The 24,775-nt window shown below is 43.2% G+C and overlaps 1 protein-coding gene across 8 annotated transcripts in view; it reads left to right on the forward strand.

Annotated features, from left to right (window-relative positions):
* Positions 1–4,095: 4,095 nt before the first annotated feature.
* The window catches only part of LOC149168551 (K+-H+ exchange-like protein), a 303,090-nt gene continuing 282,410 nt past the window's right edge, over positions 4,096–24,775 (forward strand). For 5 of the 8 annotated variants that reach the window (XM_089428308.1, XM_089428306.1, XM_089428305.1 and 2 more), the window contains exons 1-3: positions 4,100–4,710; positions 6,197–6,261; positions 6,344–6,442. In XM_089428308.1, the coding sequence (XP_089284434.1) occupies positions 4,498–4,710; positions 6,197–6,261; positions 6,344–6,442 (377 nt within the window). In that variant the 5' untranslated portion in view covers positions 4,100–4,497. Of the gene's footprint in view, positions 4,711–4,805; positions 5,192–6,196; positions 6,262–6,343; positions 6,443–24,775 lie in introns of all 8 variants that reach the window. The other 3 variants (XM_089428311.1, XM_089428310.1, XM_089428309.1) reach the window with 3 other exon arrangements.

A 24,775-nucleotide genomic window follows, 5' to 3' on the forward strand; every position in this document is an offset into this window, starting at 1 on the left:
AAAATCAGAGAACCATGACTGTATCAAATCAGGACAAAACTTCGAATTCAAAGAGCATGGAGCGATCAGAAAAACTTATGAACAGCGGAAGTGGGCAGCCAGTGTGGAACGACGAGGACCTCAGTCAAAGCACGCTGACCGAGGCCCATGGAGACTGCGCAGGAGGCGAAACTAGCCCCTGGGAATCCCAGATCGGGAAAATGAGGCAGTTTCTGATGCGCGATTAGTGCGCATTGCTGGGCAAAACCCCTCGAGAAGGAGAAGTCCCGAGCGCTCGGTCGCATGGGAGTCAGGAAAACCGTTGGGAAAAGATTAAAGGCTAAAGGCGGGACCCGCGCTCCAAAACCAGCGGTATTTATCGGGGGCACCCTTGGGCAATAAGCAGATTTGGCGAAAAAGGAGCGATTCCACTCAGCGCCTGACGCGTGGCAGGCGGAGGAGAGAGAAAACCGCCGCTCATCGCACGCTAACAGTCGAGCAAGTCAACTGCGCGAAACGAGCGAATGACGTCGGATCTGGGGGCTCCAGATTTAACGGCTGAGAACGCGCCCAATTGAGAAATCAGAATTGACGGGGGATTAAGTCGCGATATGTAAGAATTTGAGGTCCGATTTGACGCGGAGGTGGCGGATGAGTCATTTCCCGACGTAACTGAAGAATCGAACCGACGAGGAAAAAGCTGGCGCAATTCGTTGGAAGACAAGTGGCCACTTGCCGTGAGCAGATGACTATGACGCAGAGACAGGGGATTCTAAGCGAACAACAGCAGGTGATCCGATGGAGGCAAAAAGGAAATTGAACAGTCGTGAGGCCGATTAGATTTAAAGCCATGAATAGACAGAACATAACATATACAGAGAAAAATAAGGAAACAAAGACAGAGAAAACAAAAGTGAAGAAGACAGTAAAGCAAGAAGCAGAAAGACAGATAGCCGAGCTGACGTGCAGCATAAGGCAGCATCGAACAATCCCTGAGAGGATCTGTCGAGAACTGAGCACCACATTGGGCTCCTCCCCTTAAGGCCAGAGAGGTCAAAGAGTTGGTAAGGAAAAGAGTCTATGCACTCTAGTGGCTTGGGGAATCCAAGAACCACCTTGCTAAGCAATTTTGTTTTAGGAGACTCAGATTGAGCTCCCCATTGTAATTCTCTGATTTGAAGACACAATAAAAGAAGGCCACCACTGAGAGCTGGACTGGAGATGTAGCCCTGGAGGATAGGGTGAACTCCTTATTAATTTGTTGTGTTCTTGTATTTGCTTACTGTGTTTCTCTGCTATTTTCCATTTTCCAGTGTCTGTGTATTTTGCAATCTGATCGATCCGTTGCCTAAAATAACATGGACATACACCAGCACGAGTATGTAATACCTTCAATTAATAATTCTTAACTGAGATCACTCATAGGGTGATTATCAGATCACACAGTAGAGATGTGGATGACATGACTTGACATGACAGTGTTGGTACATTCGTGCTGCTGCTGGTGTGCATGTCGAGCTGTAGTGCTACTAGGTGATGGATGTCCTCATGGTGTGTCACATCTTCACCTCTGCATGGCAAAGTGCACGGAGTCTTCGATGGTCGTTGGTTCACTTGATGTTGCATTCACACATTGCTCCTTGTCTGTATGTTGGTAAGCTTGACAGGTTCGTCCATTCACGAAAAGTGCATGTTCGTCTGTCCGTCCGTTCGTGAACACATTTTGCATGTTTGCTTGTCCGTCTATCTGCGAACACATCTTTGCATGATCATCTGTTCGTGAGCACATCTCTTTACATACATCGTCTGTTCGTCCATTGGTGACCATGTCCTTCTGCATGTGCTCCCTTTGTTCATCCCATCCGTTGCCATGCCATGTTTGTTTGCGTACCTGTGTCTGTAGTCACTCATGATGAGACGACATCAAATCCATAAACCTCCTAGTCTACCATGATGCATGATCATTTCGAATGCAGGTGACCGGGAGAGGTGACAAGGTTGCGAAGCGGGATGGAGGCTCTGAGCACTATTGATGAAAACTGTGTAGGAGTCACTGGTGATGAAGATGGGCGATCTGGATCGATAGTGACTGTCTACAGGGTCTGGCTCAATTGGAGGACAAAAATTCACATTTTTTGGGAGGAACAGTCCGGGCTGTGGGAAGGCTGAGCAGGCAAAATTTGCGTAGTTTCCAGAACGAGTGGGCAACCGAGAGCTTGACAGCAAAAATTGCGCAATTCCTGAGGGGAGTTGGTAGTCAGCTGCTAGGTCACTGGCAACAAAAACTATGCAATTCCTGAGGGGAATTGGTAGTCAGCTGTCGGGAGCTTGGCAGCAAAAACTGCACAATTCCTGGGAGGCTGGCCTGCTGGTCACCTCTGCGCCGTTTCTGAGATGAGCAGATTGCTGGGCAGCAGTGGACTTGCTCATGAAAAATGCACAATTTCTTGGTGAGCAGCTGGTTGAATGTCGGGACAGTTGGTTGGAAAAACTGTGTAATTTTCTGAGGGAGACAGGGACGGGCACTTGGTGTCTATTCTGCCTGTCTGTGCAACTTTCTTAGTCAGCGGAGTGGGCAAGCTCTGTAGCATTTGCACAATTTTTTATGGGAGTCAGTCCCAAGGTGGCTACCGGGTCGAACTTTCTGGTTGACCAGCATGAAGGTTGATCGATTTGCTTACGGGCAACACAACTTGAAATGGATTGCTTGGTGCTTTTGCGCTGTTCTGGGTGAGAGTTGATCAAGTCGATGGCGGGGTGATGGTCCGATTGTCAAAGGGGAATCCATTTTCCAAAACTTTAACAAAGCAACTAAGTGTGTGAATGAGCAAAAGATTCATACGTGATCTTGCAAACACACACTTACGTGAATTGAAGACGAGATGACTCAAACCATCCAGACACACATACTCAACTTGACTGAACGATGTGTAAGCAACAAGTGCGACACTTGTGATTGATCGTTGGTCGACGTGACGATGCTTGCGCGACAGTGAATTTGACTTTGTGTGTGAGTGTATCAAATGTTTTCACAGTGAACACAACAAGTACACATGAAACAAAGACTTTGCGTATAACCAGAACATGGTCGCAAGCATGACTTTGACATCAACATGCAAAAACTTTGTGAAATGATCAAGCAAGGTGGGTGCAAGACTCACACGAGCTCACAGGGTGAACCCAAGTGTGTGCAGTCATCAAGTGAAAGTCTCAAGGGAGGCTCCGAAATTGGGTGTAGGCCAAAATTTTGGAGGGTGGTTGTAGTTGCTACAACAATACAACAATGCCTTCTTCTATATATATATATATATATATATCGTGATGAGAATATTGTATTAAATCAAAATCCATGCATGGATCACAACCTATACAATAGGTGAGTACAATGAAAGTCTTTCGAGGTAGCTATACTTGTAGCCTCATGATAGTCTTTATTCTCAATATCTATTAGCCATTTTACTATCCTAAAGACATAGGGTCTTTGGAGGTGTAAATTCACCAAAAGACCCATAAACACAGAGGAAAATTACACTGCATAACAACCCATTGTTAAGGAATAGTTGCGAGGGAAGGAATACCATTTCTTATTAGGACTCTTGCGTCCAAGTTTATACCTTTATTGGCGAGATAATTTGCACCATAATTTTTCCTTCTCAACATATGAAAGAAGCTAAAAGTAGAGAAGGCTAGTTTCAGATTCCTGATTCGATCTATAATGCTTCACAACTTGAAATCCTTAGGGAAAGATGCATGAACAAGGCGATGGATAACCAATTGCAAATCTCCCAACACCACCAAATTTTCAATGTTTGCTTATTTAGTGAGAAAAAGCCTTTATAGTAATTCATATGACTCTGCCACATTATTTGCACAATTACCTAACCCCAACTTTATTCAATTTCAAAATTTCCATTAAAATTGAAAATAACCTCTCCATTATCACTTCTACAATCGAATATTTTATTAAAAAATAATTTTGATTCTATTTCCTTCAACCATCTTTCTTTCCTAAGAAGATACATTCATTCCATCTAAAAACACTAACTACACACCCATTTTAATATGATAGGAAAATATTTAAGCCTAAAATTTCTTTTAAGCAAAAGCAATGCATTTCCCAATTCACCATAATGCCCCAAATGTAACTGTTTGTCGTTTGTTATTACGTTCTTCGGCATTGTCTTATTCATTTCCCTGCAAACTATCGATGGTTTAGAAATCGGATCGATAATGGGACGTTTGTATCACCAGAGCAAGCCGACGTTCAAATGAAGTGCAACAGCGCGGAGGTGAGAAATTGGATGTTGGGAGCAATTGCTTTAGAAATAGTGGAATCGCGGTGTTTGTATTTGGGTTTACAAGGGAGATTGATAACAATATCGGGAGACTTACAGAGAGTTCTGTAGTGTGAAGAATTCGGGTTTACAAGGGAGATTGATAACAATATCAGGAGACTTACAGAGAGTTTTGTGGTGTGAATAGAAGGGAAATAAAAGAGGGGATTCCAAGGCGAGGCACATGAAGACCAGTCGGTTCGTAGTGTTCCCTGTGGAGGGCAGGCGATGGTCCTTCACTACTGGTACTTGTACACGCCCCTCCACAGGCACAGGTACAGGTCAGGCAAATGATCCCACTTTTAAAGAGCTCTGGAGGAGCATTTTCAATACCCCCTCTGCTGATCAAGGTCTCTCAAGGAAGGCAGAGCTGATTACAGATTGTGTGTCTCACAAGGTTGGTTGGTTGGTGTTTTTACCTCACGCTGTAGAATGCCTCTATTGTTGTTGTTTGTTGAACTAATGTGATTTGAATCGGTGACCTGCAACTAGAATCGGCGAATGGTAGCCATCAAAATGTAGATCAAATTCACATTAGTGGCATTGCAATTACGCAACGCTGTTCTTGAATATGATTCCGACTGAAATATGACAGACCGAAAGATAAGATCTACTTCTTCTTGTCCTTATCTTAGGCATTTCAATGCCAATAATCCTGATTTCTACTAAGAAACATCATAAAATTATGAGTAAATATGCACGTTTTGTTGGGGTATTTTGCAAACAGCAAACGAGGCCAGGTCATGGTCGATGGCCTTGACTTTCAGATTGCTTGCCCGCGTCATTGTTGGACATGAGCAAAAGCGGAGAATTCGCAGTACAAGTCTCAAATTTCATCCTCGCTGCCGACAGTGACTCTGGAGGTAGCCAATAACCAGGTTGGCTATCATTTGAATCTCATGCTCAGAAGGCGGTAGTTATCATCCAGGCTAGCTATCTCTGGGATTCTCTTGTGCCTGGGCACCTACTTTCAGCTATGTTCTTAGATATTGTTACTGTTGTAATGGCACCTTCTGGTGTCAAGTGATAAATAGATGCTGCTAACTCTACACACACTCAAACACACACCCAAAAAAGGAGACAAAAAGAAAGAAAAAAAAGAGAACTATTGCCTGGTTGTTCCTTTCCTCTGGTATCTCGAGGTTCCCATTGTCCATTTCCACAATTTGGTGTTAACTAGTAGAGACTCTTCTAGTTTTATAACCTGCCCGCAATCATCGAATCTCTATTTGGTTGTGCATTATTTGGACATGTCCACTGTGCTTAAAATTTAAATTTCATCAGGATAAGCGATTGAGAATGCATTTGAATCTTTGCTCCATCCGAACTCTAACCGAGGCTTCACATATCGCAAAATGGGCTTCTTTTTTAAACTATATTTTATGTAGTTTAGTCACAAGCAATTGAACATTAAAACTTTGTTATCTATGAAGACAGCAGGCTTTCAATCTCTTACGGAAGGAGTAGATCGTTGACGCATTCCATAAATTGAGTCAATTTTGTCTAAGTTTGCTCCAGAATTTGTTTTTGTGAATTTTCTCTTATTGGCTCCGTGATTTTTCTTACCGTTTGAGCAAAAGTTGGTGCCTTCTTTATCATTTCTTATTTTATGAACAACTGCTTCATAACGTATGTCACATCTAGCAGACATGCTTGATCATTCATTCCATCCCAATTAGTTTTCATAGTTAATATCCATCCCTTGCATTAGATAGCATTGAAAGCCAACCACTAACCTACTAAAAAACGAATTGTGTTCTGCAGAGGCTTCACATTATTATTTCATCTATCTGTAGGTTGTGAGAAAAACTGATTGGGAAGAAAAACTAAACTGTCTTTGCTGGTGTAAAAAGGTAATTAAGGCTGTATCCTTTTTTTTGCAGATGCAGCAGAAGTGGCATGCACTTGAGAAGGCTCCAGTTGGAAGCATTCGGTACAGAATCTATAGGTAGGTTTTGCAAAGACCCCTCTTTTGTAAGCTATCAACATTCAGGATCTCTATTTATAGAGTCTCATTGGAATTTTTGCAGTTTAGGGCACTGGCTGCTTGATCGCGTGAAGCCATCTGAGATGTTCCTGAAGTCCATTCCTAAAGACACCACCAAGGTGGAAGTTGTTTTCCCTCTAAGGTTAGTTACATTTGAAATTTGTTTTTGTACTTCATAACCCTGGAAGGCGAGTTTCTTTCCTTGAAGCAGGCGATCTAGTTTTTAATGCTTACCATCTCTTTGTTGGCTTTCCGTCGCTGATGTCTTCTACAGTTTTCCTCATTTCTTGATATCTCCATTGTGATGTGAACATCATAATTTATAGTAATTGTATTATTTTGAAATAGATTCAGTAGAACAATAAATATCCATTAAATGCAAATTTTAAAGGCTGTAAAGAGTCCAACTCTGTATTTAATTTAAATTTGACATCATCCACTTTTAAGTGGATCAAGGTAAATCAATGCTCATCGATAAACAAAGTATCCATTAGTTAGACATGGGTTTGATATATTTTTATTTGGTTGACCTGTCGGGGCGTTGAATTTGCTCAAATGGTTAAGGTCATCAAGCCTCATTCATTGTTGAAGAGGAGTTCATCTTTGTTAAGAAGCCATCTCTTGCCAGAAGGAAGCACAAGGGTAGGATGAAATTCTAATCTCCATTTGCAGTTCATTGTCAAACTTTAGCAAAATATGTCCGGTCACTTAGTAAGCAACAATGGTATTAAAGATGGGGTAAAATCTACATTAGAGTATTCAAACTTGGTTAATGCAAATATTTTAAATTGGGTCAAAAAACTCAAAGAAAAGCCTTAATTCGTCAATGAATAAGATAATTCTATCAATGTCCAACGAATGACCACAAAGGTAGGTCAGTGGGACTGAAGAGTACAATCAGTATGAATATAATGTGGGAGCGCTAGCGCAATCTCCTAGAAAAAGCCAAAAATAATAAAAAGAAAGAAACCTACATAAATATACCATTAAAACATATGTATAAAACTAAGTTGCAGGTCTGTTTCACGTTGGGGAAACATGGCCACTATGGCTGGAAATGAGTTTCCAGGCCGTACAATGGAGTTTCCAGTTAACACTTGATGTTTTCTTTTAATTTTTAATTTTTAATTTTTTAATTTTTTCACTTCTAATATTTTATTCGGCGACTAAAATATCTTCTGGATGCTTCTAGATGCCTCTCCCAAGTTATAAAAAAGAGGATTTTTTTGAGTGGGGCAGCCTAATCAAGCCTATGGCCCTAGTGTTGATATGCAGTTCATGGTAATGCTAAATTCTTAAAGTAAAAGGATGAAAATGAAAGATAAAGGAGAATGTCACTTTAATTCTTTTACTTAAATTTTCATTTTCATTAATACTTAAATTTTTACTTTAATCATTTTTTCATTTTCATCCCTTTACTTAAATTTTTAACATTACCATGAAATGACTCAGGATGTTTGAGAGTGGTTTCGCCCTCATTGGATTTCATATGGAGAAAGTAGAATTTTAGATCTCACTCAAAATCCTACAGGCTTATCTATTTTTCAGGATTTCAGGATTGGGGGGATTGCAATGTTTCCATTGGCTTTTGTCATGTACTAGGGTATGGAACTTGTTTTAATCAAGAGAACCAAACCCTCTATGCAGGGGAGAATCCCAATAATCAAAAGCACCTAGGGTACTAGGGTGTGGAACTTGTATTTAATCAAGAGCACTAAGATTGTTCGACTATGTAGGAGGAGACTCCCGATAATTAGAAATTTCAGGTGGCTGATTTTGGATATTGCTATTTTCATTATGTGATCATTCATGAGTAAATGTGATGTAAATTTAGAGACTTTATAGTTTATACATTGACAATTGACAATTTAATCATAATGTAATAAATTAGAATGTATCATGTATGCTTTATGATTGCACATATTTCTTAAATGTCCTAATATCTCTCTCTCTCTCTCTCTCTATATATATATATATATATATTGCGTTTCCCCATTGCCAAAATTTTGGAGGACCACGTTTCGTACCCATTCCCGTTTCAGAAACTCGTACTCGTTTCCTTGTATTGTGCAACTTAGGTATAAAACCATGACAAAGGAATGGTGATACAAAACACTAAATGAGTTTGTCCAAGATTGGAGAGGTGGCAACCCAACCGAAGAACCTATCTAGATAGAGAGTGAGAGAGAGATTTTGGATAATGGGGCTTATGTTGTGAAGGTCTACTGAGTTTGATGGTTGAGGGTGAGGGGGGGAAATTGGGCATTGACTCATTGTTGAAGTCTTCTGAAACCATTGAGGAGTTTGGTTGCATGTTTTGGGGGGGGTGTATAAGCTAGGGATACTACTAATATTCAAGGTCGAGAGAAGGAAACTTTGAATGGATCTTTCATTACTCCTCTAGATCTGGGAGGTAGTTTGACGGCTAGGGCATGCTCCACTCTAGATCCTTCTAGATTTGATATCTCTAATGCTCTAAGTACATGTTCCTTGATGTATGGACTGACACCTCTAAACTGGTCTCAATAGTGTTGACTCTTCTCTTAGAGGGGGAGGCTAAGGAGAAACCCAGGATCTCACCATCCCATTGTTTGGTGCAGTTTGGAACCCTACTTGTCGTTTATTCTTCAATATGATAGATTGACAGGGAAATATGATGTAATTGGTCTGGTCATTCTAGGGTGGGGCACGATGTGCAATAGTTAAGATATGTGGCTGAAAATATCCTTGATGAAGAGGTTAAGCATCTTTCATCCTAGTACTGGAAAAAGGTAGTTAGGGAGCCTATTGAGTCCCTATAGAGGTAGTGATAATGCCTTTGATCTCATAGTATCACTATAGACTTTGCCGCTTTAGCATTGCACCTTTTTTTTCCTATTCTACACACACAGGCCTTCTCAACGACGCAAGAGTTATGTCACTCGGAAGTTGACCTTCTTATTTTGTCCACCATAATTCGAGAGTATGCCACATCAACACATTAATCAAGGAAATGGGGCTAGCCACGTGATAATGATGAAGAAGACTCTAGAAAGGTTCATATTGTAACTCTTGTTAAGAGTTGAAGGAATCAAACCTAATCACTAGTAGTCTATCGGGTTGTGTTATAATTGAGCCACTAGGAGGAAAAGGGGTTCCATTCTTTTCAGGTGAATTTGTTCCATAGACGAGTAGAGGAACCAAGAAGGATATGGAGAGAGCACATAGAGAGGATTTTTGCACTGTAGTAGCCCACGGGCCATAGGCCTTACTTCTTTGTACTCACAACCATTTTCTATTCCGAGAAAGAGAGCAAAGTGATCTCACCTTTTAGCTGGATTTTCTCTTGAAAGTGCTTCCCAGGTTATATCTTGTGTCAAATTGTGGTTTGTGAGTTTTTGTTTTGCTGTTTTCTATTTTTATGCATAATTATAATTTGCATGCATATGCAATAAACAATAATTTACAGATCCATAAATCTAAAGAGAAATAAACCCTCATAGTGTAGATTTTGGATTTTTAAGTATAATTTATTAGATTTGTTGTGGATCATCTAGTGGAATATCCACGTCAGTTTGTGGATCATATTGGTATCAAAGCAAGTTTATTTCGGTATATTGTGGAGATTTGCAGGGAATTTAGATTGGCTAAGTCCAAAGTCATAAAACCCTAGTCATGGTCGACTAATCCATGAATAACCATTGTGATCCTACAAATGAGACGTTTTCGTGGCTGGAAGCACAAGTTGCAAATATAAGTTGTTATGTGAATCTCCTCATGTTGGCCCTGAGCAATAACCTTGGGCTATTCAGAGAAGATGGGGGTTCTAATGCAGAGGACCAATCAGAGGGGAGATTAAGAGATTGGGATGAAACAAAGAACGAGCCGAAGAAAGGACCTGAAAGAGATCAACCTAGTTCTAGTGCTGTGAACCTTTTCACAATTCTTGTTCAAAATGGAAGCGAAGGTCGATATCAAGTCATACCAAGGTGAGATCAATGCTTTGGGGATGAGACCCTTCACAATAATCCTGGGCGATTCTAGCCTTTACAAGGTCCACGACCTGCCCTCACAACAAGCTTCCATAGATTTGCAACAAACTGGTTAAGGGTTTGCCCGTCCTCTAAACAGTTAATGCGGCTGCCCTTCCTTGCAATAATTTGGTCACCTGAGATGGCCTAAGACAACCCTTCAAACCTTCGCTGGAATGTTGCCTTAGCTGCGGCCTAGTCATCCCTTTACTCGGCCTGTTACAAAGAACAGTCCTCAAATACATCCATTGCTCGACCTCCTTCATCTCCTCCTCATCACGCTGTCCAGAATCTCCTCGGCCTTCTTAACAGCCTCCAAAACCCACACTGTTCTATCCTCTTTTTGCTGCGGCTAAAACAGAGAATGTTTAGGGTGGCTGAACAACATTTAGGGCAGCTTCGATCTGGACAGCGTATAGCCTTGTGTCCACCATAAGAGTTGCCCTCCATGTAAGCTACCACATTAGGACGTAGAGCCTTCTCTTCATTGCCTGCATCTAGATCTAGGGCATGCCTTCTCTATGACAACGTTGAGCTAGGGTATCCTCTCCTTAGGGCTGTGTAGATTCTTAGGATCTCTTCCTCCCACCAAAAACCCAAAGACAAGTGGAGAGGAAGAGAAAACAAGAAGTGTGTGTGAGAAATGACTCTCAAGTCATCTCCTTTTATACTAAAACATTGAGCACATGTGGGGTTTAATTGGTTGCTGACCAACCTTGACGAATTGTCTTATAACACAATTAAACTCATAACTCCATGAATACTTATCGGAATCGGATGATATTTAGATCAATCCCACACCTCTCGATGAGAGGGATCCAAGAAAAATATTAGCTGCCATAAATAAGATGACCCACATGGAGTTTGGCCCTAGTTGCCAATTCTAACACTCCCTCTCAACTAGGGAGAACTCCATCCGCTGATCCATATGTCTGATTGTACTGTCTCTGCCATCAGTGCCCTGCACTGCTCTGCTTTGCTCTGCTAAGCTTTGCTGAACCATGAAGAAGAAGAATTGATCGGGAATGTCTCATACCGTTCTCTACTAACCCGAAGTCAGTTTTATTGATCCCAGATCAATATCAGGAGAGAGTGTCTCAAACCACTCATACTGATCCTAGATCAGTTTCATTGATCCCAAATCAATGGAGGTCATCCTAGCATAGGGAGTATAGGAGATACAACGATGCGTCCATCGATAATACTACTATGGTCCCTAACCCCATTTCTCTACTCATTGGCCAGATGAGAGGTACTTCCCATGAGTCCCAGACTGCATGGGTAGGATGCCTCGACAGGAGAACCACTCATCCTGTCCCTAAGTCTCTACGAGGTATCATAGGGGAAGGCTGAGCCATTCACCTTGTACACAATGCACCATTAGGGGAGGGTGAGTCGCCCTATGGTCGCGTGTTGCTCCAATAAGTACCCCAAGCCCCCCAGAGCTCCCAGAGCTCAATGCATGCAACATGCAGGACCCTCATAAGAGGGTCTCTCAACGACTCCAAGTCGTTTGGGAAAGTCACAAATTTGACCTTTCCCTGGGGCTTTGACAAAATGTCTGCAACCTGTACATCAGTCTCAATGCGATGGAGCCTCCTCGCTCATCGACGTACCATATCCCAGATAAGGTAGTATTTGATGTCTATCTGCTGGAGCAATCATAGAATACGAGATTCCTCAACAATCGAATCCCCCCTGGTTGTCACAGAGGATCACGGTGGTATCCATCATGTGTACAAACAACTCGCTGAAGAGCTTCCACAACTAGGTAGCTTCACATGAGATCATACTCATAGTGATGCTTATAGCAACCGACTTCTGCTTCCTGCTCATCCAGGATATCGAGCAGAACCCAAAGAGAACCAACACTCAGACGTGCTCTTGCGATCCTCCACACTGCTTGCCGAGTCAGTATTCGAATAATCATGCAGCTTTTTATTTCTGGCAGTGTATCTCAATTTATGAGAGATAAGGCCCCGAAGATATCTCAGAAGATTCTTGGCACCAATCCAGTGAGGCTCAACCATATATGAGCTCATCTTGCTAATTGCAAAACATATATCTGGATGGAAGTTCACCAAGAACGTCAATGCGAATGAGTTCATGAAACTCAGAGACATTTCCCAAATCTGGTTCGACATCACTACCACTTAACTTGAAAGTTAAGCTCCATTGAGGTAGTCACGGGCTTGCAGTTCACCATTCCAAATCTGGAATCCAACTCCCTCTTACATCTACAAATGAGAGGGTTTGCACCTATCAGAGGTCGTCCTCAGAAGGTGTCAGTATGAGAGGTCTATCATCCACAACCTTCAAGTAATGGTTTGGATTGGCTTCACTCCTAGTGAATCTCAGTTTCATTAGACAGCTATCAATCCTCTCATACTATGCCCGGGGTGTTTTGCTTCAAGCCATAGAGGGCTTTCTTCCACCTGCATACATGAGATTCCTGATTATGAATCTCAAACCCCTTGGGTTGTTCCAAACCTGTGGACCTGCTACATGAGGGGAATGGTCCCCTTGTAAGATTTTCCTTTGGTACATCTTAGACATGTACCTTCATGCTCTTCTTGAATCCAGGTATCGGAGTCACCATCGGGTAGGGCCCCATAATATGTAGACCTCCGGTGCTATAGATGAGATGTGTCAATTGACATGATCCCCAATGGACCATCCTGCAATTTGATACAAATTGCCAACCCTGAACCCATGAGTAAAAGCATCTTTGGAAATTCTATTTTCAATCACGTACCTTTCCATCGATGAATGCCACCATGAAACCTTCGACTTCCATTGTCTGAATGGACACCAGGTTCTTCTTGCGATCAGGTACATAAAGAGATTCTCGTAAATGAATCAAGTTACCCTCATTCAATTGAGGAGTAACATCCCTACACCGTTTCTGGGATAGGTGGCATCGACTCCAAGTATAATCCCACGATTGTTTCCATCTCTGCCAAATTAGAGAGAGCACTCTTCTATTCGATGGAGTGCCTTGAAGCACTACATTCAATAAGCCAGATTCCCAAAGAATTTGAAGGAGAGGGACAATACAAGATAACGCTTCTTTATCTTATTAGAATCAACATTTGATTCTTCATACCCGGGGTTCCTTGCTTTCTTTGAAGCGTCGGCCATTTCCTTGATGACTTGCATTACCTGTCATTCCTTCGATCATTGAGGATGTCCCTGGAATGATTGTGATCTTCGTCAAGAGATGTGTCCCTGCCATTCGGACACTCCTTCGCATAATGGCCGAACTTATTGCAACCAAGGCATCTGCCTTTCCTTCCACCCTTAGATCTGGACTTCCCAATGAAGTGACCTTTTAGGTAGGCCATCAGAAGCTTCCATTGTGCCATTTTGATAATATACTTTGCTTCGACTTCACCCTTGGTGAATTTGAAGAGGGATGAGGAATCCATTGATCCTTTTGTCCTTTCCCAACTGTCTTTGGTGATTGCTCTTTCACTCTTGCTTGGGCTTTGTCTTCACCTCAGCTCTGATACCATGTTAATTTTAGGTATGTTCTATGCTTAGAGCAATTTATTTCATTTTTCACTGTTACCTCAATACCTTTTCCAGATTAGCAATCACATTAGCATTAAAGTAAACTGTAGATAGAACATAAACATAAATCGCAGAAGACAAGCCAAGACAAGAGGACACCAGATGTGGCGCTAGCCAAGGACAAACCCCAATGTGGGGAAACCCTTGATCAATTCTTCTTTTATGTTCTTCAATAGTTCAGCAGAGAGAGAGAGAGAGATAGTACATTTAGAACAGTAGTCAACACTTTGACTTATCTATATAAGAGCAGAGATAATCTCTAAGAAGATGATACATGAGATCAGTTGAAGACATGCTGCTTCAACTAATTCTCCAAGGTGACTCCTTCACCTCTCATTGTGCTGCATCTCGTCATCACGCTGCACCTCACCGTGCTGTACCATGCTGCACCCATCATCACAATGTTGGACCTCATGACTGCTGCACCTTATACTGCACTGCTGTCCCATGTGCCATGGTTGAACCATGTTGTCATACTGCATGTCTCATGTGCTTGCAGCACCATGCTTGCCACTGCTATCCATTCTGTCCATGATAGCCATGTTGTCCATGCTTGCTGTTGTACCATGTGCCTTCTGCCATGTCACAGCTGCTGTCCCACTTTGCCTTGCCATACCTTGCAGCTGTCCCATATGTCTTAGCATACCTGGCTGCTGTCCATGTGTCTTAGCAGCACCATGTCACCTTGCTGTCCCATGCATGTTAGCAGCACAATGTCCTTGCTGTCCCATGCATGTTAGCAACACCATGTAGCCTAGCTGTCCCATATATATATTAGCACTGTTGTACTAGTTGTCCCATGTACCATACCACTATGTACAGTCACCAATTTGGCTCCCACACACTGCCCAACAATCTGGTCCAATCTGATCCTCAACACCTACAAGAAATGTCATGGACAACATACCTTAGCTCACTGTTTTGAGGTCTGATTTGTTTGCTGCAACTTAGGTTTGGTTAGGGCATATCACAGTCTCTTTACTAGCCTTCTTTTTCGCCTAGATTTGCTCCAAGGTGATGCGACTGCCCTTCCTTGTGGGGATGAGACCCTTCACAATAATCCTGGGCGGTTCTAGCCTTCATAGCAAGCTTCCATAGATTTGCAGCAAATTGGTTAAGGGTTTGCCCGTCCTCTAAACAGTTAATGCGACTGCCCTTCCTTGCAATAATTTGGTCACCTGAGATGGCCTAAGATAACCCTTCAAACTTTTGCTTGAATGATGCCTTAGTTGTGGCCTAGTCATCCCTTTACTCGGCCTGTTACAAAGAACAATCCTCAAATACATCCATTGCTCGACCTCCTTCATCTCCTCCTCATCACGCTATCCAAAATCTCCTCGGCCTTCTTAACAGCCTCCAAAACCCACGCTGTTCTATCCTCTTTTTGCTGCGGCTAAAACAAAGAATGTTTAGGGTGGTTGAACAACGTTTAGGGCAGCTTCGATTTGGACAACGTATAGCCTTGTGTCCACCATAAGAGTTTCCCTCCATGTAAGCTACCACATTAGGACGTAGAGCCTTCTCTTCATTGCCTGCATCTAGATCTAGGGCATGCCTTCTCTATGACAACGTTGAGCTAGGGCATCCTCTCCTTAGGGCTGCGTAGATTCTTAGGATCTCTTCCTCCCACCAAAAACCCAAAGACAAGTGGAGAGGAAGAGAACACAAGAAGTGTGTGTGAGAAATGACTCTCAAGTCATCTCCTTTTATACTAAAACGTTGAGCACATGTGGGGTTTATTTGGTTGATGGCCGACCTTGACGAATTGTCTTATAACACAATTAAACTCATAACTCCATGAATACTTATCAAAATCGGATGATCTTTAGATCAATCCTACACCTCTCGATGAGAGGGATCCAAGAAAAATATCAACTGCCATAAATAAGATGACCCACATGGAGTTTCGCCCTAGTTGCAAATTCTAACAAGTGTACAGGAGTACACCACAGAGTTCTACACGGGGGGATTCTACATGGCCATCTGCGGAAGCAAGTTGTAATATTCCTAATGGAAATATTAAGTGAATAATAGAAACATGAACTATAACAACAATTAGGAAATTCAATACATACACAAAACATCAAAACACAAGAGGAAATGCACCAAAACTTTGAGCCATTTTAGTTATTCTGAGCGAAATGGAGTACAATGAGTATGGAAAGAGGAACCCGGGCTTGCTACAACAAGCTAGGCAAAACCCAGTTTGGAATTGTGATGCCCTAGTGCTGGAATGACTCCACCAAAAACCTCTGTGTTGACCCAGAAAATTATAGCCATTGCTGTTGTAGGTACACTGAGTTTTTGGTCCTCAAATCTACTCCAAAAATTTTGCAAAATTTCATGTAGGCTCTCGACACCAGCTCCAACAAAACCCAGAAATATCTCACAGACCCAAGTGGTGGAAATGCTCTTAGAGTTAACTGTGCTCAACTAGTAATTTATGCTGCTGATTGTTGACTGGAACGCCGATTTTTGCTAGAAATACTACCCAGAAAATTATGTGAAATTAACCCCAGACTCCCCTCACCAAACCCACAAAAATCTAGAAAGGGTTTGGCCTAGTTTCGGCTTGCTCGGATGACCCCAAAAAGTGGGAATCCCTCTCTCTAGCTAGCTTTGCACACAACAAATGAATACCCTGCTAAATCCTCTAAAATCCACCGCTGAAATGCCTCCTAAACTTCTACGAAATTTCCCTTTGGAGAATGCCTAATTTCTCCAGCGCAAACGCTCGAAAAAAAAAGCCACTTCCTGCACCTCTACAAACTTCAGCCAGTAAATCCTGCGCTATGCCAAATTGAACGGAATTTGGCCCAAACTCTAGCCTCAATTGTGCCCTGCAAAATACTCCAAAACTCCATCGAATGACAAGGCCAGACACGCTTGAAAGATCCAGAATCTCCCAATCACTACAGTTATCTCCCCAAGTGGTGTGATTTCTGCAACTGCGTTCTCCCACACCCTGGATAGGTGGAATGACTCTTGCAATCAACTCCATAATGGCTTTGAAAGTGTATTGTATGGCCCTCCTAGTGTGGCACTCGAAGTCCACCAAAGAAGAGGTGAGATTCTTACCCGTAAATCTCGGGTGCTAAACAACACAATGTTGACTTGGCTAAACAACACAAGCAAACTATTGTTTAATGATCAAATTGAAAAAAAACCCCAAATGATGGCCCTCATCTACTATTTATGCTTACTGCTCTCTTCCTCTCCTCGTGGGACCCATTTTCCACTAGTATGCCTTCCCTCTTCTTCCTTCTCTCTCCACAAGTTCGTTTTTCCTAAGGGATTGCGAATTCCCTTTGTGTGTGGTCCCCACAACCCACCAAAAATTAGATTTTCTCCTTTTCCGAAGTCAAAATACTAAAAATTGTTGCTAACCTCAAAATTGTCAAAAAGTGTAATATTTCCCAAGTGGCTTAGGAAAATTGGGGATATTACAATCCTCCCTGCCAAAAAATGATGTCCTCAAGCAATGCTTGAACAAGCGTTCTCACTATTTGATGGCCTCAACAATCATTGCAAACAATACCAGGGTCCCAAATGTTCCACTGAGTCATCCATGTTCCATGCACTATCCTGTCACAAAGGAATCCCTCGATACCAAGATCCCAAGCCACCCTAATCAATGTGGAGCACCCCTTGCTCCCCTCACTATCCAGCCAGGTATAGGTACCAAAAGCCCTCTACAAATTATCAATAAGTAGAGCATCATGATAATGCAGGATTCTGTCCAACTCCCCATGAAGCTGCCCTACCGAGTCGTCCACCTCATGCACTCCAAGAGTAAACTCCTGAAGATACAACCCAACCCTTGTGTGGAGGAAGTATCTCCCACTTGAGCTTCCCTTGATATCCTCTTGGTTACCAAACTAACATGCTAATGAAGTCCCCCATGTCATTAGCGGGTCAGAAAAGCCCATTGGAAGATCTGAATGATCTCCCCTTGTAGTAGCAAGATCCTCCCTAAAGGTCGTTGAGTTGTCTAGTACTGCGATGCTCGGGGTCCCATGCTTGTCTCATAAAGGTGCCACCATGCTATCACTGCGCTACTCTGACTCTAACAGGCTGCCCATCGTGTGCACATTGTATCCTCCTCCCCTGAAACCTAGCGGCGAAATTTCAACGAAGGCCAAGCTCATCATGTCCTGGTATCTCTATGATGTCGATATCTACCCATCCATCGCTAATCTCAATCCTGAGCTTCAACTGGAAAAACCTGCCTCGCCAAACAATGGAGGCCTCAACGATCCCCCATGTGTCAACACCAACATGAGATAGATCACCCTTTGCGATGGTCCTACTCACGAAATGGAGTGGCATTTTAGCCAACTAAATCCATGGATTCCATAGCGAGACCTGTTGTGGCATAGCTCTGACAACTGCTGGAATCTATCAGTGCCTCGTCCCTAATCCCTGCATGCAATCAATATATAGGCTCCATATATCATGAACTAATCGGATGCATGCTAAACTGCCCTGTGCCTACCACTGTGTAGTACTGATGACTGCTGGAAGCCACATGTGCCAAATAGCTACCCCTTGAATGAAGTCAATAGATGGGTATTCGATACTCGCAATCGACTCAGCGTATGCAGATCCATCCTACTGCTAACCATCACCACTAAGTTTACCATCCGTCCTCTCGATAATATGCCAATACAATGTCTGGAGCCGAGACGCATACTGGGAAACTGCCTTAGCCGCACACGTTATCCTCTGCTCATGCAGGGTCCCGACATGCCCTGCGGAAAGAGTGGCACATGTCTCTCTCGTTACCAGCTCCCCAGACGTTGGCTCAGTGATGAACGATATGCCACCCCTACAGAAGATCACTTCATTTCCCAATATATCGTTGTCAACTCGCGTACCGACCCCATGCCACTGCTGAGAAGTCTATCCCCTAGTGTGCTGAGTGCCATTCAAATATCTCAGGTGAGCTCCCTGTCCCTTGTTGCTTGTGCCCAAAGTGTCAAAGGACAATAGCCAAATCATCTATGCCTGTTAACAATGTAGAAGAGGGACAAGCGTGTGAGTCCCCATGGATACCATCAAGTGTCGCTCATTTGTGTCCCCGTCGATCCTGGGTGAACTACACCCAAAGGGATGCCTGTTGTCTCCGTCCATAAGTCTCCTTGGAGGTAACACTCCAAGACCCTACTGTGCAACACCATATGCCCTTGCATACCACTGGGCATCCCTGCACTCCTCGACATGCCATTATACGCAATGGCCTACCCCTGTACACCATTGGATACCCCTTGCTACTGTTGAACCATCATGTATCGTCTCGTGTCCTACTTGTGTCAGTGTACCTGACACTCTCTGTAGGTATTCAATGCGATGCAAGTTGCTCCTCCTACTGCACAACACAATCCACCACACTATGACACACCACGATGCATCTCCGTGCCCACTTGCAAACCACTACTCAACGCTAGATGCTCCTACACACCCCTGGATGTCATGGCCTAAAGCTATGACAATATATGTCGGCTTGCACCCGATCAACATCATCACCTCCATCGTCGCATCACTATAACCTCGAATGAATGGATTTCCCCTCCAAATCCTCCCTAAGGGACCTGAGAAGTGAATCTCCCTAGTTACTAGTAGCAATGCCACCACTGCTTTGCTCCTCCATGTCCTCTCTGCTTGACATAACTGTGGAGAATCCCCAACCCCATACAAGGCACTGTTTGGTGGTCTGCCAATGCCAGCTTCTCCGACAATCTCCTACGAGAGTGTGCTAATCATCTTGTGACCCCACACACAACCAACATACCCAGATGACCCATGGAGTCCCCTCACAAACTGACTGGCCATTGGTGCCCACTGAAACTTCCTTAGCAAATGCGTGCGCTCGATTGTTGGGTCAACTATACCACCAATGCCATAGTCAATTTGTGTATCTAGTAAATGGTAGGTAGTCCTAGATGGATCCCAATGCCAACATTGGCCTTCAGTACCCTTGATGCCTGAACGTGCCCGCTGACTCTCACTCAGGTCTATGACCAGCAACATGCCCACCTGCAAACCATTGCTCAACACTGGATGCTCCTACACACCCCTGGATGTCATGGACTAAAGCTGTGACTGTATATGTCGGCTCACACTTGATCGACATCATCACCTCCACCGTCGCATCACCATACCCTCTGATGAATGAATTTCCCCTCCAAATTCTTTCTGAGGTACCTGAGAAGTGAATCTTCGTCGGTACCAATAGCAATGCCACCATTGCTCTGCTCCTCCATGTCCTCTGTGCTTGACATAACTATGGAGAATCCCCAGCCCCATACAAGGCACTGTCTGGTGGCCTGCCAATGCCACCTTCTCCAACAATCTCCTGTGAGAGTGTGCTGATCATCCTGTGACCCCACGCACAACGAACATTCCCAGATGACCCATGGAGCCCCTCACAAACTGACGGGCCACTAGTGCCAACTGAAACTTCCCTTGCAAATGCATGCCCTTGACCACTGGGTCAACTATACCACCAAAACCATAGTCAATTTTGCGTATCTAGTAAATGGTAGGTAGTCCCAAATGGATCCCAATGCCAACCTGGGCCTTTAATATCCTTGATGCCTGAACACGCCTATTGACTCTCACTCCGGTCTATGACCAGCTCCATATGCCTAGCCCACTCCACCGGGTACCAACTCAAAATCTCTCTCCATCCAACCCTTGGGGAAGGATCGAAAGCCCAAACTCTCGTACACGAAACTAGCCCCCTATCCTGTGAATGCTACTCCCCTATGTAGCTCATGTTGCCTCCTCTCACTAATCTGGTTGACACATAAAATCTATCAGGGTAAATTTGGCATCTCTCGGTCCACTGTGCACAGCTAGCCTAGCAATGCTGCCAGCCGCATCTATATAGGCCCAAAGAGAGCTACTGTCTGGAGGTACTACAGATCTGCTGACGGTCTGTGCATCTGTCTGCTCTAAATTGGTGGCTGGCCCAAAAGATGACTGCTTGTCCTCCTCCACCATGGGCTCAACATGAGTCACAGACTGCCCCTCCATGACTAGCTCACGTCCCTCTAAGTTCTCCATGTTGCTATAGGTGGTTGTCATTTGGGGCTTCGGTCATGGTTCCGGGTATATCTGTGTCTCCTAGCACCTCATTTAGGCAACACAGTAGGTGGCTCTATGTGTGTAGGCTCTATTCTCTCCACCAAGGTGTCCACTGTTGCTATCAAAGAGGTCTCCAACAATGGTGACTCCTGCGCTATACTGGGTATATTGATGTGCTCGTCACCATCATGTGTGCCCTTAACATCATGCTCAACCTCCTCCCCAGGCTCCTGATATCTAAATCCAGGTCTCCACCAACAAAAGTGCCCCCTGGTCTCACCCTCTAACTGTCCCTGTGCTGCGTGCTCCTTTTGAGGAGATCTGGTGCCTTGATTCTGTTGACTTTCCCCACATGGTGTAGATGGTTGTACCCCCATGGCCTGCGCACCCCTAGTGACTCAACTGTAAGGATGAGGATGGATCTAGTCTATCACCTTCCTCAACTGGGCAAACCTCTCATCGTTCCAGCGGATTCCACCCCAAAATTCCTGCATGCCGAATCTTCCTTGAGCCATGGGTTGTCTATGGTTTACCCCGTCACTGTGCATACATGCCCAAGTCTTCCATGTTCTTACTGGCTCCCCCACAACTGGCCAAGATCATGGCTTTGACACCATTGTAAAATTCTTAACAGAAATATTAAGTGAATAACAAAAACATGCACTATAACAAGGAAATTCAACACATGCATAGAAAGTCAAAACACAAGAGGAAATGCACCAAAACTCTAAGCCATTTTATTTATTCCGAGCAAAATGGAGTACAATGAGTATGGAAAGAGGAACTTGGGCTTGCTACAACAAGCTAGGCAAAACCCAGGTTGGAATTGTGATGCCCAAGTGCTGGAATGACTCCACCAAAAACCTCTGCGTTGACCCAGAAAATTACTGCCATTGTTGCTGTAGGTGCACTGAGTTTTCGGTCTTCAAATCTACTTCAAAAATTCAGCAAAATTAAATGTAGACTCTCCACACCAGCTCCAACTGGAAATGGTCCTAGAGTGAACTATGCCCTCCTCCAGTAATTTATGTTGCTGATTGTTGACTGGAACGTTGATTTCTTCCAGAAATATTGCCTAGAAAATTCTACGAAATTAACCCTGGACTCCCCTCACCAAACCCACGAAAACCTAGAAAGGGTTTGGCCCAGATGACCCCAAAAAGTTCGGATCCCTCTGTCTGGCAAGTTTTGTGCACAACAAATGAAAACTCTGCTAAATCCTCCAAAATTCACCACTGAAATGCCTCCCAAACTTCTACAAAATTTCCCTCTGGAGAATGCCTAATTTCTCCAGCCCAAACTCCTTGGAAAACAAGCCACGTCTTGTACCTGTGCAAACTTTAGCCAGTAAATCTAGGGAATTCAGCCCAAACTCTAGCCTCAATCTCTGCCCTGCAAAATACTCCAAAACTCCAGCAAGTGACAAGGCCAAACACTCCTGAAAGATCTGAAATCTCCCAATCACTATAGTGATCTCCCCAAGTGGTGCGAGTTCTGAAACTGCATCCTCCCACACGCTAGACAGGTGGAATGACTCCTATACTTAGCTCTAGAATGGCTCTGAAAGTGTAATGTATGACCTCCTAGGGTGGCACTTGAAGTCCACCGAAGAAGAGGTGAGATTCCCGCCCAGAAAGCTCGGGTGCTAAACAACACAATGTTGACTTGGCTAAACAGCACAAGCAAACTGTTGTTCAATGATCAGATTGAAAAAAGCCCCCAAATGATGGCCCTCATCTTCTATTTATGCTTGCTGCCCTCTTCCTCTCCTCTTGGGCCTCATTCTCCACTGGTACGCCTTCCCTCTCCTTCCTTCTCTCTCCACAAAGTACGTTTTCCTAAGGGAGTGCGAATTCCTTTTGTGTGTGCCCCCCACAACCCACCAAAAATTTGATTTTCGCCTTCTCGTAGGTCAAAATACCAAAAAATGTTGTTAATTTCAAAATTGTAAAAAAGTGTAATATTTCCTAAGTGGCTTAGGAAAATTGGGGATATTACACAAGTGATGTTGTTTAAGCCGAGATTGATGGACGAGGCTTGTGTATAGGCACAATATCTAGAGAACATAGGCCAAAAGAAAGGGCAATCAAGTAGATCGAAGCAGAAGGAGAACCAGGATGCTTCTAAGGAGGGGAAGAAGTGGAAAGGGGGAAAAGATAAAAATACGATAGCCACAACACGCAGTGCTAAGATCCCAACAACTAGTGCAACCACTGTAATATTGATGGTCATACAAAGGATAAGTGTTGGAAGTTGCATCCAAAGCTTAACCTGAAGAGCAAAACCAAAGATAATAAGAAGAAGAATCTCATGGTCATTGATTCAAGCAACCAGATTGAAAGCAAGTCGAATGTGGATGAGAAGATTGTTTGTACATTAGTGTAGAAGGAGGTGAATTTGAGTAGCCTTCACCAATAGGAAGATAAAGAAATGACCAAACTCTTCCATAGAAGGATACAGGTCAAGAAGACAAAGATTGATGCTCTGTTTGGGTCGGGATCGTAGGGGAATCTCATTGCAGCAGAGCTAGTCAACAATGTGGAATTGGAAGTTCATGATCATCTAAGCCCATATCCATTGGGATGGGTAAATACAAATGTAGAGTTAAAGGTAATAAAACAATGCAAAATTAGATTTGCTATCAATGTTGATTTTATTGATGAAGTAGAACTATATTTAGTTCCCCTAGATGTATGTGGAGTGGTGTTTGGAAGTCCCTACATGTACATGCAAGATGCAATATTCATGCAACGAGCTAACTAGTATTGGCTCATCAAGGATGGAAAATTGTTAACCATCAATGCGCACAAAGGTAAGTCAAAAGTTTCGCTCGTAAGTGCCAACCAAGCCAAGAAACTGATTAGTTCTAGTTTGTTCTATTGGTTTTAAGAGTGAATTAGTCTGTAGAAGAGTTAGTAAGAGCAAAGGCATCACTGGAGGGGTGTACTAAGAAACACAAACAACTAGAAGAGTTGCTATAGGAATATAGGGATGTTTGCCACCCAAGAGGGAATTGGAGAATGAGATCTAACTATTGCTGAACTCCCCATTGCTAAACATTGGGATGTATAGGCAGTTTGTTATAGAAATGAGGTAAAGAAATAATTGCAACAACTAATGGAATATGGTGTCACTTGACCGAGTACATCATCATGTGGGTCAGCCATCATAATTTTGCCAAAGGAGGATGGGACTTGGCGAATGTGTATATATTACAGGGTGTTGAACAAAATTACGCTCAAGAACATGTACCCCCTACCCAAAATAGATGATTTGTTGGATCAGTTGCAACAAGCGAAATACTTCACCAAGTTGGACTTAAAGTCTAGATATCACCAGGTTCGAGTTAGAGAAAAAGATACCTGGAAGACCACCATCAAAACCATGCAAGGTTTGTATGAATGGTTAGTCATGCTAGTTGGCCTATGCAATGCACCAACTACATTTATGAGGTTAATGAATGATATATTGCACCCTTTTATCGATTTATTTGTTATTGCTTATTTGGATGATATATTGGTATATAGAGCCTACTTGGGAGGAGCACATTTCACATTTGATGAAGGTGTTAGAGAAATTAATAAAGCACCAATTGCTAGCAAATCTCAAGAATTGTGAATTTGCACAATAGTCTTTGGTGTATCTGGGGTATGTGATAGGTGGAGGGGAGCGAAAAATAGATCCTGCCAAGATGGAGGTCATCATGAAATGGCCGTTGCCTACTAATGTTTCTGAGGTTAGGAGTTTTGTTGGGGCAACAAAATACCTGATGGAAATTCATAACCTCGGTTTTAGTGGTGGCC

The sequence above is a fragment of the Pinus tabuliformis genome, chromosome 4_2 (genome assembly GCF_031772625.1).
Source record: "Pinus tabuliformis cultivar Carrire ecotype Pingquan chromosome 4_2, CPIR1, whole genome shotgun sequence".
NCBI lineage: Eukaryota > Viridiplantae > Streptophyta > Pinopsida > Pinales > Pinaceae > Pinus > Pinus tabuliformis.